Below are 16,979 nucleotides of genomic sequence, written 5' to 3' on the forward strand. Positions count from 1 at the left end.
CGCGCAGGCATATCATATATGATTGGCTCACCTGAGAAGAGACGTCACCAAATTATTTCACTAACTTTAATTTGTTGTGCAAAGTATGCACCAACGGAAATCAACATTTGTTTGTGAAGTGTATTCCTTGTTTTTCGCATTTCAATTTTCTGATCTCTTGCTTTATTTTCTCAATTTTCAAATGTTGCTTGTGTATGTAATGACAAGACACTTTCCTATATAAAAACATTATACATTATGAGGACATAAAAATACAAGGCATCTCACTGTGAAAGAAGTCAGAAACGTATTACAATTATTGTATTCATTCTTTATTACTCATTAACCTAAACTGTATTTTATTCTGTTCGACAAATGCAAACAGACCTATACTGTGAACCTTTAAAACTGCTGTATTCCTTTTAAATCACCCAGAATTTCCCAATCTTTATCAAGAGTCCCTCAAAACAAAACATAAAAATAAAAGAAATTCACAAAAATAAAAAGTGCATTCAGTTGTGAGTCCTGTGAATACATTATATTTAAGTCCCCCTGAGCATTCTCCTGCCTGACAAGCCGCCAGTCACTTCAGGAAACATACTTTATCTAATTTCCTCTGCTATGATAAAGGCAATTAGGTCCTTCTGAATGACATTTGGTGGCTTTAGACAAGAGCTGTGAAGACAGGAGTGTGTGGGGGAAAGTATTATTTTATTTTGTTCAGGTGTCTCCAAGTATTGTTTTAGTCTAAACTGACAGCAGAGATATACAGTTGAAGATGGAAGTTTACATACACTTAGGTTGGAGTCATTAAAACTCATTTTCAACCACTCCACATATTTCTTGTTAACAAACTATAGTTTTGGCAAGTCGGTTAGGACGTCTACTTTGTGCATGACAAGTAAATTTTCCAACAATTGTTTAGACATTATTTCACGTTATCACAATTCCAGTGGGTCAGAAGTTAATACACTAAGTTGACTGTGCCTTTAAACAGCTTGGAAAATTCCAGAAAATGTTGTCATGGCTTTAGAAGCTTCAAATAGGCTAATTGACATAATTTGAGTCAATTGGAGGTGTACCTGTGGATGTATTTCAAGGCCTACCTTCAAACTCAGTGCCTCTTTGCTTGACATCATGGGAAAATCAAAAGAAATCAGCCAAGACCCCAGAAGAAAAAATATTGTAGACCTCCACAAGTCTGGTTCATCCTTGGGAGCAATTTCCAAAACGCCTGAAGGTACCACGTTCATCTGTACAAACAATAGTATGCAAGTATAAACACCATGGGACCACGCAGCTGTCAAACCGCTCAGGAAGGAGACACGTTCTGTCTCCTAGAGATGAACGTATTTGTGCGGAAAGTGCAAATCAATCCCAGAACAGCAGCAAAAGACCTTGTGAAAATGCTGGAGGAAACAGGTACAAAAGCAACTATATCCACATAACCTGAAAGGCCACTCAGCAAGGAAGAAACAACTGCTCCAAAACTGCCATAAAAAAGCCAGACTACGGTTTGCAACTGCACATGGGGACAAAGATCGTACATTTTGGTGAAATGTCCTTTGGTCTGATGAAACAAAAATAGAACTGTTTGGCCATAATGACCATTGTTATGTTTGGAGGAAAAAGGGGGATGCTTGCAAGCTGAAGAACACCATCCCAACCGTGAAGCACGGGGGTGGCAGCATCATGTTGTGGGGGTGTTTTGCTGCAGGAGGGACTGGTGCACTTCACAAAATAGATGGCATCATGAGGAAAGGAAATTGTGTGGATATATTGAAGCAACATCAAGACATCTGTCAGGAAGTTAAAGCTTGGTCGCAAATGGGTCTTCCAAATGGACAATGACCCCAAGCATACTTCCAAAGTTGTGGCAAAATGGCATAAGGACAACAAATTCAAGGTATTGGAGTGGCCATCACAAAGCCCTGACCTCAATCCTATAGAAAATTTGTGGGCAGAACTGAAAAAGTATGTGCGAGCAAGGAGGCCTACAACAAACCTGACTCAGTTACACCAGCTGTCAGGAGGAATGGGCCAAAATTCCCCCAAACTTATTGTGGGAAGCTTGTGGAAGGCTACCCGAAACAATTGACACAAGTTAAACAAGGCAATGGTACCAAATACTAATTGAGTGTATGTAAACTTCTGACCCACTGGGAATGTGATGAAAGACAGAAATAAATCATTCTCTATACTATTATTCTGACATTTCACATTCTTAAAATAAAGTGGTGATCCTAACTGACCTAAGACAGGGAATTTATACAAGGATTAAATGTCAGGAATTGTGAAAAACTGGGTTTAAATGTATTTGGCTAAGGTGTATGTAAAATTCCGACTTCAACTGTATGTATGTATGTATGTATATGTATGTATATATATATATATATAAAAAATAAGATCCAATCTGTGGCAACAATTACATTTGTACCGTAACTGAGCCGTGATGTTCTAATGCCAAGAGTGTGATGGCGGTATGGGGTTAGGGGTATCACGTGTGTCTTCTCCTATTGAGCATTTTACATCTTAACCATAACTAAACATAAGGCTAGTAGTAGGCTACTCTTCTTCCTCATGTTATGACACATTTTCACAACAGCTATTATAAGTGACAGCCATTATAAACTGTCCACAAAACAAACATAAGAAAATCTAAGTATTCAACAAGGACATGAGGAAGTGACCCTCACAACACCAGTAGAGCTAATGACCTTTATTGCACAGTCTGCAATAGTGCTTATTGGTAGCCTTACTAGTAAATGAGACTCAATTGATACGCTTAATGCTAACTTATTAAATCTAAAGTTTAGAGATTTGACAAGCAAATAGAATTAAATCAAATGGCTCACAATTGGTATCTCGTCAATCAAGTATTCGCGTAGCCATGTGCTACAGACAGAACAAAAAATGATTTACTTCCCAAAATATCAACAAAGAATGCCACATTGACTAAATACAGTACAAACGCTGGAAATGCCGTTTATTTGAAATACTGTCTCCAATGCCCTGAGCTGACATTACCCAGTAATTCCATCCAATGATACCCACTAACACAACTCACTTAACAGTTTAGTTTGTTTCCTGCATAAAGAACTTATGCACAATCAAAGAGAGAAAATATTGTTTCATAAAATATTTCAAGTCAGTAACCCTGTCTAGTCAATAAACCTGATACTCAGTGAACGCGCGGTTAAGAGCATTTCTTCAGTCAAACTGAAGCAAACAGATAATGCCTTTCCCATTCTCAACCAACGTACAATGGGCTATTAATAATAAAATTCTCTTTTACTCAGTGCAATTTTTTTGGAAAACACAGCCATGGCAAACAAACGGATGCACACAGATCCACACCGGAGTTAAAACAATTAGCGCAAATGAACTAGCTTTAACTCAGAAGCACCCGAATCCATTCCAGTCAATATCGGTTACAGTAACCCAAATACAAAAACGAATGACCATTATGATTCCACAGTGACACATACCTGAAAATACTTATTTGGACATCCAACATGCATAAAGCCTTTCTTAATGGCACATTAATATGCACTCCATCTTTAAACCCGCAGCTCACGTGAATTTAACACAATAAGTCACATTAACTATCACCAGTCCAAGTAATCCTTCAGTCCATAGATCAGTCCAAAACCTACAGCTTAATAGACAACAGTGATCAGACTACACCAAGTAGTGCGAGGGGATTAAAGAATATGAATCAATATTTCTGTCTTCTTAATTCATACAAAAATAAACTAATTATAGTGATTATTCTTTATCTGAAGTACAAAACATCATTAAAAAACAAACAAAAAACTTGATCCAGAGGGAAAACTTAAAAATTCACAAAAACATAAGCATAAGTCAAGACTCATGCATGGAACGCCGCTCACATTTAAAAACGGACAAATCATGCAGGTCAGCCAAGGCAGGCCTGTCTTTCTCCTGCAATTACTGCACTGGAGCCTCTGTGCTGAGCTGTACATGGTGGCACTCTAAGTGCAAGAAGGAGATTAGGCTGCAATGCCTCTGCCCACTACCGTTTACTTGGAAAAGCAATGGCTTCATACTGTAGGCTAGCTCTGGAGAAGGGCACTGTGCTTACCAGACGGTTAACCCTTGTCTGTAGTCTCAGACTGGCTAACTGTATATTTTACATGGTCGTCTCGAAATTACCCCCAGACCCCAACCCAGCCCACCAACTGAGTTGAGCTATTGTGTGTGTATGCTTGTCTACATCAATGTTTAGAGTAAGTGTGTACTGTATGTGAAAGAGGAGGGTGAGCAAACTTGGAAATTTGACAAATGGCCTGGGACAAAAATTGAGAGCTGGCAGCTTGCCAATTTGGTCAGTGAAGAATAGCAATGTTGTGATGTGTCAACGATGGAGGGAACAACTTCCTATCAAAAGAAAAAATGCTTGTATATATAAAAAATGCTTGTGGCACCAAAACCGTTAAATGAGCAACATAGTAAATTCACAAAATAAACAATATCTTAAAGACTAGTGTTATAAAAGTGTTCCCTTTGGGATGTAGTGGACAACAGTTGCAATGTGGCAGAAGAAGTGTGGTACTGTTGGAGCCCCCTGAACAGGAAATAAGACTAAGAAAGCCATCAAAACAGAGGCGTTTTGCTGCACTTCTCCAGTTGAGATGTTGGGGACCAGAGTAGTGAGGCTAAAGTGGGATCTGGGATATGAAGGGTTCATTGAATATTTGTTACAGTTTGTCCTGAAATATATAGAGGTTGTTAGTGGTGGCCACTGCAATGATGTTGTCCTGAGGGTGCCAGGCCGTGTGGAGGATCTTCTTGTTAAAGTCCAGGCTGTCTACACTGATCTCGTCCTTCTTGCGCTTCCCACCTGTGCACACCTTGCGGGGCTTGAGCACAGAACGAGGCTTACTGCTCTCCCGAGACGCCTCCAGGGTCACATCCTGCCGGTAGCCTCGGTCAAACATCCTGAAGAAGTTGTTGTATGAGCCCGTCATCACAACACTGAGGAGGACAAGGGTGGGGAATGAAACTGAGGTAGTGGCAGACTGACAGTGGTTTCACATCCAAGTCTTTCAATCACAGAATCGAACCAAAACATTTATCTCAGGCATATTAAGACCATACAAAATTCAACTGTATTGTGGCATTTGGGGCAGCAGGTAACCTAGTGGTTAGAGCGTTGGGCCAGTAACCGAAAGGTTTCTAGTTCGAATCCCTGAGCTGACAAGGTAAAAATCTGTTGTTCTGCCCCTGAACAAGGCAGTTAACCTACTGTTCCTAGGCCGTCATTGTAAATAAGAATTTGTTCTTAACTGACTTGCTTAGCTAAATAAAGGTAAAATAAATTTACAGTCAGGTCCATAATTATTGGCACCCTTGATTAAAATAAGCAAAAATACTTTATAAAATAAACACAGACCTATATGGTATGCAAAAAGGGGGAAATTCTTTAAAAAAAATGCTAATACAATAGCTCAGAGAAAGAGATTAACAAGTAATACACATTTTAAAAAGTAAAGAAGATAGGGGTCAAAATTATTGGCCCCCCTGTTTCAATAGTCTAACACCCTCCCCGTGCGAGGATAATGGCACAGCCTTTTTCTAAAATGTTGAGATTGGAGAACATGTTGGGAGGGATCTTAAACCATTATTCCATACAAAATCTTTTTAGATCATTGATATACTTTGTCTGCTGCTATGGACTGCCCTCTTCAATTCAAAGTACAGATTTTCAAAGGGGTTCAAGTCCGGACACAGATGGCCATTGCAAATATAGTGCTTTTGTGGTCAATTAACCATTTCCACCACCATATTTTACTGTAGATATGAGGTACTTCTCCGCATATGCATCTGTTTTTCAACGCCAAACTGGCCATTGGCGTGTCGCCAAATAGCTCTATTTTCATGTAATCTGACCATAGCAACTGGTTCCAATCCAAGTGCCAATGCCGTTTATCAAACTGCAGGCGGAGTCACATGAAAATGCAAGGGTGAGCCTTGAGCTCTGTTTGACAGCGATAAAGGCAGCCTTTGATAAGGTCTGTGCCGCTCAGTTCAGATGAGGGGATATCCCCATGTACTGTATCTTACAGTAGCTACAGCCTTTCTTCTGCAGGCCAAATGGAACATAACATCACTATGTACAACTTCAAAATAAATACAACTATTACTCTTTAATGTGTCCTCAATGTCTAACATTGATCTAATGCAGGGATGGGCAACTTCAGTCCTCGGGGGCCTGATTGATTGCCCCAGCTAACACACCGGACTCCTATAAACAACTAATCATGATCTTCAGTTTAGAATGCAATTTGTTTAAATCAGCTGTATTTGTTAGGGAGGGGGAGAAGTGTGACACCACTCCAGCCCCAGAGGACTGGAGTTGCCCATCCCTGATCTAATGTATCATACAGCATCAACTTCATGATCAATGTCAGACAGCTATTCATAATTCTAAACCTAATGCTAAACTTGACTCTCACCTGTCGTTTCCATTCCAGCAGCACTCAAACTTATCAAAGATGCAGTCGTTCTCATAGAGTGAGCACAGTTTACTCCTGAGGTATTCATGAACCTGTTGGGAGGAAAATTATAGTTTATCAAGACACTGAAAACAGTACATCATATTTGCACAAAAAATACATTGGTTCAGTCTAATATAAGCATACCATCAAATGATAACAAGTGATACAATAATCAACTGAATGTATCCTTGCTTGAAAACCATCAAATACAACAAGGGCCAATACAGGACAAGTGTACACGTAAAGGACACATGTATACACTATATCTCCCCCTAGTGGAAGACTTTGGTATCAAACTAAAGTTTAGAGATTTGACAAGCAAATAGAATTTTGGACGCAACATCCATGATGTCACCATCTCCCACCACACAGACACCAGCTGACCTGATAAGTCTCTACTGGACGGGACTCCATGTTGAGGTCCCAGATTTTGACGGACAGGTAGTCCCGGGTCATCATGTAGCGCCCACTGTGGCTGAACTTGACATCAGAGATGGAGGAGATAATCTCAGAGAAGAATGAACGATTGCTTGGATCTTCAGGCTCTTCAAACACTGAATGAGACAAGGAGAAGTGTGCTCGCTTAGTCAGTTCATTGGCTGGTTTTCTGTTCAGCACTTTGGGACATCAGCTGATGTAAGGGATTTATAAAAACATTTGATTGATTGAGTAGTCAATGACAGGAATGGACTCTTGAAACATCTGCTTCCAAGGTCTCTGAAATTTCTGGGCTTCTCAGTACTTTTAATCTGTCTCCGAAAAACTGCGTACATGTAGTAGTCATTTCAATCAATATGCCATTTTAGTCACTTTACCTAGTCGTCTCCACAGGGCACAGCATTCTTCTGTCTGAAACTAAAATCTTTGACTCCACTGTCAGATGCCACTTACGTTTGGAGTGCTGGTCACAGAGAGCGGATGCTCTCATGTCACAGAGGCGGATGGTGCCCTTGCTGCTACTGTAGACAAATGTGTTGCACTGGTTTGGATGGAACTCTGCTGCTGTAATCACCTCTGTCAGCTCCTCCATGTTGACTGGCTTGATGTCCACAATGTCTGAGGTCAGTGAGGTCAAGGGCAAACATAACAGCTCTGACACCACCACAGATAAGGGGGCTCCTGAACTACCCTGACCCACAAATTACTTGAATTGTGCTTTATTGAACTGTCTCAGTCAAATTGATTACAGTACTATCCAAGACAGTCTACATATATATATATATATATTTTATCAGACAGCATGAAAGGAAAAAGTGATGGGGACCAAACAGAGGATACTAAAGCTGCGGTCAGTGATCTCTAGGTTCCAGAGGTTGATGCGAAGGTCATCGGCAGACAAGTAGGTCTCACAGTCACTGTTGACTGAGATGGAGTTGATGTGGTAGGTGTGTGCATTAGCAAACACTCGCCTGGGGCTGGCCTCAACCATCAGGTCCATCGGCTGAAACACTGGGACCTGATGGTGAAGAAGAGATTTAGCAGGTTCTGTAGTATGAGTTGTGTGTGTATAGGATTAGGTGTTAGGGTGAGTCTACACACTCTTAGTTGTGTCAGTGTTGGGGTCTCTGAGTGTGTAGGGTATAGGTAGTGGGTACGTGAAGGTCTACACACCCGTAGTGTTGTGACGGTAGTGGGGTCTCTGTAGCGCCCATCCTCTTCCTTGAGGTTGTACCCCTCTGGTCGCTTGTCCCGTTCACTGATTTTCCACAGCTTTATAGTTTTATCTGCAAGACAAGACACACATGCATGTCACACTGCTTCTGCACAAGCTAAATATTTATGTTGATCCCTCTCCTACTCAAATCATACAAATGAGTCAATTTAATAAAACAGCTTATCTAGAGTTTCCCCATCTTCACCAGAGGAAGGGCTGGGGAGGTACATGCACACACTAATCTGCTGACCATTTGTGGACAAGAGGAACTGTGCAGCGTTCTTCTGAGGCAGCCACCGGATCTTGTTGATCTTCTCCTCGATCTCAAGGCTCTTCAGGTAGTCGAACTCAGGCTCGTGGCTCTGGAAGGTGCTGTAAACATTGTACTCCCCACGGCACTGTGGCTGGTTCTTGCTCTGCACAATGACAACATGCATAACAGATTTTGGGTCCAATCATGTAAAAAATAAATATACTACTGAGACAAGATTCAGTCAAGTAATTGATTTTAGTGGACTGTGTTGAGCAGGAACCTTTACTTACCTCTAGCTCCTGCTGAAAGATCACAACGCGGCCCCCCTTGTCCCCAGTGGCTAGTAGCTCCCCAGAGTGATTGAATTCCACAGTGGATATGATGTCAGCTGTTACAAATAACATGACAAGTAGTAGGTAAAATTTATTTTTGCAAAATAATAGATGTATCAACATTTGTCATGGTTTTTGAGGTGGGGAACTCTCCATTTAGCAATGTGTCTAGTGCCCAACAGTGGTGCACTGATTTCACTACTGAGCATAATACTACTAGCCTAAATCTGATTTTGAGAAGCTGTGGAAAGCAAGGTATAGGCCTACTTAACCACCCCAGAGGGAAAATGTAAAACAAACATAGCATCTGCAGCTAACCACTTCCGTAGAATTCTCATCCCGCTGCCTTTAGCTCAACAATCTCTCCCTTATGACTGAGGTTGGCACAAGCCTGAGTGTAGGGTAGTGCTATCCCCAACATAACAGGAGTGCTATGGAGAAGTGCTTGACTCAGCTCCTGCCACAGCCACACACTGCCTCTCCACAGTTCCAATAGGAACAGACAAAGGGGAAAGGAAACAAGCAGAAATAAACTATATTTTGTTGCAGCATGAAAACGGTTGCATGTCCCACATTGCCACTGTCTGAGTCCTGCAGCCTTTCGCATGTCTGAAAGTCTGTTTAGATTAACTTAACGGGACAGGCACACAGCAATCAGGTTTCCATTCAACCTTTTTATGCAAGTAAAGTACATGTCAGGAAAAAGTGACAGGCCTCATGGAAACTGCACATTTGTTGGTAAATGTTCCAAATGTCTACAAAACACACTAGACAAGAAAGGATTTTTGTGTGTCTGTAAATGTAATTATGAGAGAGAAATGGCAGTGGAAACACTTATGCACAAATGTTGACATAACTACCATATCGAAGCAAACTGAGTCACGTGATGATATATTGTGTGATCCTCCCAGTACGACTTGGGAAAGCATGCAGTTTACTAGGCTAGAATAAATAAACAACAAACTTCACAGGGTGGTGAAAGTACACGGAGATCAGCTTGATGCTCCTTTCAAATAAATATTGAGCGTCTTATTCTGGTGACATGAGGATCGATGATTGGCTGCTGTTTGACAAATAAAAACACTTTCTCTTTTGTCCATAATAATCTCCTCACATAGGTTAAACCCAAATGTATCTGTGAGCTGCTGGCTAGAGCGCACGTGCCAAGGCCAGAGTGGTCACATTTGCTATACAATGCACTTTTTTTGTGTGACAAAACCATCAGTAGAGTTGAAAATGCGATGGAAAGCAAATGAAATTGTACTTTTTAAAATAGGTACATGGTAATTTAACCGTCAATTTTATACAGTTGAAGTCAGAAGTTTACATACACTTAGGTTGGAGTCATTAAAACTCATTTTTCAACCACTCCACAAATTTCTTGTTAACAAACTATATTTTTGGCAAGTCGGTTAGGACATCTACTTTGTGCATTACACAAGTAATTTTTCCAACAATTGTTTACAGACAGATTATTTCACTTATAATTCCCTGTATCACATTTCCAGTGGGTCAGAAGTTTACATACACTAAGTTGACTGTGCCTTTAAACAGCTTGGAAAATTCCAGAAAATTTTGTTATGGCTTTAGAAGCGTCTGTTAGGCTAATTGACATCATTTGAGTCAATTGGAGGTGTACCTGTGGATGCTTTAGGCCTACCTTCAAACTCAGTGCCTCTTTGCATGACATCATGGAAAAATCAAAAGAAGTCAGCCAAGACCTCAGAAAATAAAATATTGTAGACCTCCACAAGTCTGGTTCATCCTTGGGAGCAATTTCCAAACGCCTGAAGGTACCACGTTCATCTGTACAAACAATAGTACGCAAGTATAAACACCATGGGACCACGCAACCGTTATACCACTCAGGAAGAAGATGCGTTCCGTCTCCTAGAGATGAACGTATTTTGGTGCGAAAAGTGCAAATCAATCCCAGAACAACAGCAAAGGACCTTGTGAAGGTGCTGGAGGAAACAGGTACAAAAGTATCTATATCCACAGTAAAAAGAGTCCTATATCGACACCACCTGAAAGGCTGCTCAGCAAGGAAGAAGCCACTGCTCCAAAACCGCCATAAAAAAGCCAGACTACGGTTTGCAACTGCACATGGGGACAAAGATCGTACATTTTGGTGAAATGTCCTCTGGTCTGATGAAACAAAAATAGAACTGTTTGCCATAATGACCATCGTTATGTTTGGAGGAAAAAGGGAGAGGCTTGCAAGCCGAAGAACACCATCCCAACCGTGAAGCACGGGGGTGGCAGCATCATGTTGTTAGGGTGCTTTGCTGCAGGAGGGACTGGTGTACTTCACAAAATAGATGGCATCATGAGGCTGGAAAATTGTGTGGATATATTGAAGCAACATCTCAAGACATCAGTCAGCAAGTTAAAGCTTGATCGCAAACGAGTCTTCCAAATGGACAATGACCCCAAGCATACTTCCAAAGTTGTGGCAAAATGGCTTAAGGACAACAAAGTCAAGGTATTGGGGTGGCCATCACAAAGCCCTGACCTCAATCCTATAGAAAATTTGTGGGCAGAACTGAAAAGCGAGAAGGCCTACAAACCTGACTCGGTTACACCAGCTCTATCAGGAGGAATGGGCCAAAATTCACCCAACTTATTGTGGGAAGCTTGTGGAAGGCTACCCAAAAAGTTTGACCCAAGTTAAACAATTTAAAGGAATTGCTACCAAATACTAATTGAGTGTATGTAAACTTCTGACCCACTGGGAATGTGATGAAAGAAATAAAAGATTCTCTACTATTATTCTGACATTTCAAATTCTTAAAATAAAAGTGGTGATCCTAACTGAGCTAAGACAGGGAATTTTTACTAGGATTAAATGTCAGGAAGTGTGAAAAACTGAGTTTAAATGTATTTGGCTAAGGTGTATGTAAACTTCTGACTTCAACTGTATTTAGGTGCACTATATCATCACGCACAGCCTTTATCCACAACAAGTACATTTGATGGAAACATCTCTAGAAAATGCTCCTATTGTTTTTATGCAGATTTTTGAATATTCACATGAAAATCTGTTGCCAATTGGATGGAAACCTAGCTACAGACACACACAGATCCTGACCTACTCTGCTTTGTTACGCTTGTTCTCAGGCAAAGCTTGTACTGTAAACAGAACCTTGTAATGTGGACACGTGATCAATCATACTCGGCTCCAAGCTATTCACACACTTCAACAGAGGAGGTGAGCCAAAGGCACCCAAGAGTCATTATACCTTTCCCTATATGTTATGTGCAACTAAGCACACCGTCTATGCAACCTAAACCCAATTAGGCTACTAGCTCTCAAATTAAAAAGCAAAAGTGCCATAGTGTTCCCAGCATCTTAATGAGTTTAAGTGGAAAAGTACAACAGTTAACATTGGCTCTTTACCAATGCTTTACTAACCTGCATCATGAGATGAAGGCTACAGACCAAAACTGCATGGCATGAAAGACTATATCTCCGTCATGAGAATCACCCAACATCACCTTACCTTTCGTTTTGGGTCACTGACCATTTCCAGACAATCAATTACGCACCATCACATCTAATTGCAAAATTGCCATGTCCCTTTATTATTTGACATGTTTGGTGGGTACCGTAAAACTTAAATTAAACTGAGTCTCAAAAAGCCACCTGTCCCTTTTAATAGCCGGGCAAAGGCACACATTTCAGCAAATAAACCTTGTGTCTAAATGAATTGTTTACGAGGTTACCATGAATAGATTACCAGGTTTAAAGTTTGACGTGTTACATTAAATAATTCAATAATGACTTTTTTTTTTAAATTATGGAAATCATCCGTTTTTTCATCACGAGTAAGAAACTGCTAGCCATTGGCTGATAACAGTAGCTTGCAGTTCTCAGCTGTTAACTGGCAAGCACAAAAAGTCAACAACTCCTAAATAGGCATACTAAGACAAAATGATTGTTGACACTGTGTGTACATGACAAACACATTTGTGCAGGCAATGAATAGATTGATTAAAATGCTTGAAGTGAATGCAGGAATTAAACAAAATCAACTAGCTATGCAAATGAGCAAACGTCTATGTATTAATAGATGCCTGGCTCAAATAGAAGCCCGTCTCTAATAAACGCTTGTTGTGTTCCGTGATTTGAATTGAAGTTATCGTATGTTTTGAGAGGAGAGGTGAAAGTGAGTCGGTGGCTGTCGTTGCTAACTGCACACTACATCAACTAGCTAGTTAGCAGTCTAGAGTCTGAATCATCAGTCATACCTTCAGCCACATCGTCATCAATCGCTCCTTTGACTTGAGAAAAACACCACTGCACATCATTGCCTCCGCCGCCAGCTCCTAGAACCGCACAAACAGCAATGCTTTGAAAATCAAAAGCTGCATCATCATGGTTCTGATGTCAAAGACAATATGAATATTCTTGATCAGCATGCTTTGTTTATAATCTCCTGACTACTGTAGCTACTTTCCATAAAACATCATCAAGAGAACTATTGAGCAACTTATAGACATCCTTGCTTGGTAACGTTAGCTTCAATAGAGAGTGGAAGTGATAACTAACACAGATAAAGTTAGGTAACATTAGCTATCTAAATGTTGAGGGTAGAGTTAGCTAGCTAACCTAGCCGAATCCTCCACTAACGCTGGTCAACACATGCAGAGCAGCGTTTACACTCTCAACTCGTAGACGTAGTACGCTAACCTTAGCTAGCTAGCTTCTCTCTAAATGGCAAGAAAACGGACAATCTAACGCTACATCAAAACAATTTATAGACTTTATGGGCGATTAACTTTACCATTTTATTTATTTTAGTAGCCTGCTAGTTAACTTTACCTGCCATGGTGGAGAGGGAATCTCTGTCGAGGAGGGCTTGTCTTGGTTGGGGCCCTTGCTTATCTTTCCAGTTTACCGTGCTAGGGTGTGTACAAGCAGAATATCGATGAGTGCAGGTGAATCGTAAAGCTATAGAGTGTGTGGCTTTTCCCCCCTACTATTCTTCAACTTCTCATGTCACTTATCTTGCTTAGCAGTGCTTTGACAATCAGCAACGCTCCCTTGGAACACCCTGCAAAGCTTCTTGTTTAGCTGGCTGCTTGCTTGCAAAATTTCCCTCTCCCTGCTTCTACTTTCAAAATGGCGCAACCTAGTCCTGCATTGACGTCAGTGAGAGACAGACTTCTTCTTCTTGTGAATTTCCGGTAGACTAGACGTGTTTTGGCGTATTGCTTCCTTTCTCAGTTCGGAATGTGCATTCCACATTGTGACAAAACAAAAAATAAAGGGAAAACCTTAAATTGCACCACCATCTCACCCTGCACCTAATATACATTTACATTTCAGCCATTTAGCAGACACACTTATCCAGAGCAAACAGGGTGCCTTGCTCAAGGAAACAGATTTTTCACCTACCTGCCATCCTATACACTAGCCCCCAAACCCACCAACCAATCCCACTACTTAGCCCTAAACGATCCTACACCAGGCCGTCGGCCTGGGAGGATGGAACCCCTTCTCTCAAAACTTTCTGTAGATCTTCTGCACTAAAAAATCTTACACCGAAATATTTATCTGCAACTACCACATCTATCTTGATGATTTCCGCTCCATCAGTACAATGCAGTTGATCACCAACGCTATAATCGCAAGAAATCCAACCTTACTAAAACTCTCTACAGGACTATTCACTGTGGGGGCTCCCAGTCGACTCACTCACCCTTGGGCTATCCTCTACTCTCTTCACTGCCTCAGCATAGGAAACATTCTGCCCCACTCGAACAATCTCAACCTGTCCCTCTCTCACAGGGCTCTTCTGATCCACAGCTGCATGGGCACCCCCACAGTTGACACAGTGCATTCTCTATCCCAACTGCAAACTCCCTCTGACTATGCCCTCCTGCAATTTCTCACATCGTGGAATCTCTTACACACTGCTGCAACATGTCCGAATCCTTAGGACCTAAAGCAGTGAAGCAGGTTCAGAACATAAGCCCTCACAGAATAGCAAAGCACACTACAGGTTGAGCCCCTAGCCGCGTGACTCGAAGCGCCCGCTTCCTCTGGGAGGCTGTTACACAAAAGAATCGAAACAATTCCACTTCTCAAAACTATCAAAGATGTAACCATTCCCAGTTGGTCCTTTATCCAGCTTGAAACAATGTATGGGTTGGCCGAAAAGCAGGAATCCACTCTTTCCAAAAATCTCACTCCTACTGATCCAAAATCAGTTGCTGATAATGGGCCTCTGTAAGCCTACGTAGATATTTCCTTAATTCTCAGCCATTTCCAGCTACAATAGTCATTTACAACATTAACAATGTCTACACTGTATTTCTGATCAATTTGATGTTATTTTAAATGGACAAAAAAATTGCTTTTCTTTCAAAAACAAGGACATTTCTAAGTGACCCCAAACTTTTGAACGGTAGTGTATATTACAGTGCAGTCAGGAAAGTATTCAGACCCCTTGACTTTTTCCACATTTTGTTACGTTACAGCCTTATTGTAAAATGGATTAAAAAAATTAAAATCATCAATCTACACATAATACCCCACAATGACAAAGCGAAAATAGGGTTTTAGAATTTTTTAATGTTTTTATTTTATTTACATAAGTATTCAGACCCTTGCTATGCATCCTGTTTCCATTGATGATCCTTGATATGTTTCTACAACATGATTGGAGTCCACATGTGGTAAATTCATGATTTGGAAAGGCACACACCTGACTATATAAAGTTCCACAGTTGACAGCGCATGTCAGAGCAAAAAACAAGCCATGAGGTCGAAGAAAATGTTCTTAGAGCTCCGAGACAGGATTGTGTCAAGGCACAGATCTGGGGAAGGGTACCAAAAAAATGTCTGCAGCATTGAAGGTCCTCAAGAACACACGGGCCTCCATCATTCTTAAATGGAAGAAGTTTGGAACCACCAAGACTCTTCCTAGAGCTGACCCAGCCCAGACAAACTGAGCAATTGTGGGAGAAGGGCCTTGTTCACAGTGGTGACCAAGAACCCGATGGTCACTCTGAAAGAGGCCCAATGTGGAGATGGGAGAACCTTGCATAAGGATAACCATCTCTGTAGCACTCCAACCATCAGGCCTTTACGGTAGTGGCCACACAGAAGCCATTCCTCAGTAAAGGCCACATGACAGCCCGCTTGGAGTTTGCCAAAAGGCACCTAAAGGACTCTCAGACCATGAGAAACAAGATTCTCTGGTCCGATGAAACCAAGATTGAACTCTTTGGCCTGAATGCCAAGCGTCACGTCTGGAGGAAACCTGGCACCATCCCTACAGTGAATCATGGTGGTGGCAGCATCATGCTGTGGGGATGTTTTTCAGTGGCAGGCACTGGGAGACTAGTCAGGATTGAGGGAAAGATGAACGGAGCAAAGTACAGAGAGATCCTTGATGAAAACCTGCTCCAGAGCGCTCAGGTACTCAGACTGGGGCGAAGGTTCACCTTCCAACAGGACAACGACCCTAAGCACACAGGTAAGACAACGCAGGAGTGGCTTTGGGACAAGTCTCTGAATGTCCTTGAGTTGCCCAGCCAGAGCCCGGACTTGAACCTGATTGAACATCTCTGGAAAGACCTGAAAATAGCTGTGCAGCGAAGCTCCCCATCCAACCTGACAGAGCTTGAGAGGATCTACAGAGAAGAAAGGGAGAAACTCCCCTAATACAGGTGTGCCAAGCTTGTAGCGTCATAGCCAAGAAGACTCGAGGCTGTAATCGCTGCCAAAGGTGCTTCAACAAAGGACTTAGTAAAGGGTCTGAATACATATGTAAATGTAATTAAGTTTTTTATTTTCAATACATTTGCAAAAAATTCTAAAAACCTGATTTTGCTTTGTCATTATGGGGTATTGTGTGTACAATGATGAGGGATTCAATTTTTTTTTATTTTAGAATAAGGCTGTAACGTAACAAAATGTGGAAAAAGTCAAGGGGTCTGAATATTTTCGAAATACACTGTATATCACATGGGATGAACTCCTGTAACCATAATTCCCCAGTATCTGAGAAAACGGAACAATTTCAAACACTAGATGGCAATAATGTAACATGTAATCTGTCCCCAAACTGGTTCTTGTGTTACTTGCAGACAACGGCCTGCAGATTTGACAGAGGGGAAAAACACTTCTACACAGCTCTAGCTTCCCCTAGAATATAAAAGCTGTGCTCACCATAGTAACATGGAAGCCATCCAGTATCTTTATGTCATATGCTTTTTCAATCAAGGAG

The 16,979-nt window shown here is 41.2% G+C and overlaps 1 protein-coding gene across 1 annotated transcript; it reads right to left on the bottom strand.

Moving 5' to 3' along the window:
• Positions 1-2,283: 2,283 nt before the first annotated feature.
• LOC120066266 (serine/threonine-protein phosphatase 2A 55 kDa regulatory subunit B alpha isoform) lies at positions 2,284-13,879 on the bottom strand. The gene is made up of 10 exons (XM_039017564.1): positions 13,565-13,879; positions 12,991-13,068; positions 8,698-8,795; positions 8,405-8,570; positions 8,112-8,224; positions 7,779-7,956; positions 7,392-7,556; positions 6,885-7,054; positions 6,459-6,550; positions 2,284-4,977 (listed from the first exon to the last, which is right to left on the bottom strand). The coding sequence occupies exons 1-10, from the start codon at positions 13,569-13,571 to the stop codon at positions 4,701-4,703; spliced, it is 1,344 nt and encodes a 447-aa protein (XP_038873492.1). The 5' UTR covers positions 13,572-13,879; the 3' UTR covers positions 2,284-4,700.
• Between the last annotated feature and the right edge of the window lie 3,100 nt (positions 13,880-16,979).

Source organism: Salvelinus namaycush, chromosome 1 (assembly GCF_016432855.1).
Source record: "Salvelinus namaycush isolate Seneca chromosome 1, SaNama_1.0, whole genome shotgun sequence".
Taxonomy (NCBI): domain Eukaryota; kingdom Metazoa; phylum Chordata; class Actinopteri; order Salmoniformes; family Salmonidae; genus Salvelinus; species Salvelinus namaycush.

What these genes read in the sequence shown, in the direction of transcription:
- LOC120066266 (XM_039017564.1), bottom strand. An exon ending in GTTCCTCTTGTCCACAAATG is followed by an intron (nt 8,225 to 8,404) that starts GTCAGCAGATTA and finishes CTTGTCTTGCAG; the next exon opens with ATAAAACTATAAAGCTGTGG. An exon ending in CTGTGACCAGCACTCCAAAC is followed by an intron (nt 7,055 to 7,391) that starts GTAAGTGGCATC and finishes TGTCTCATTCAG; the next exon opens with TGTTTGAAGAGCCTGAAGAT.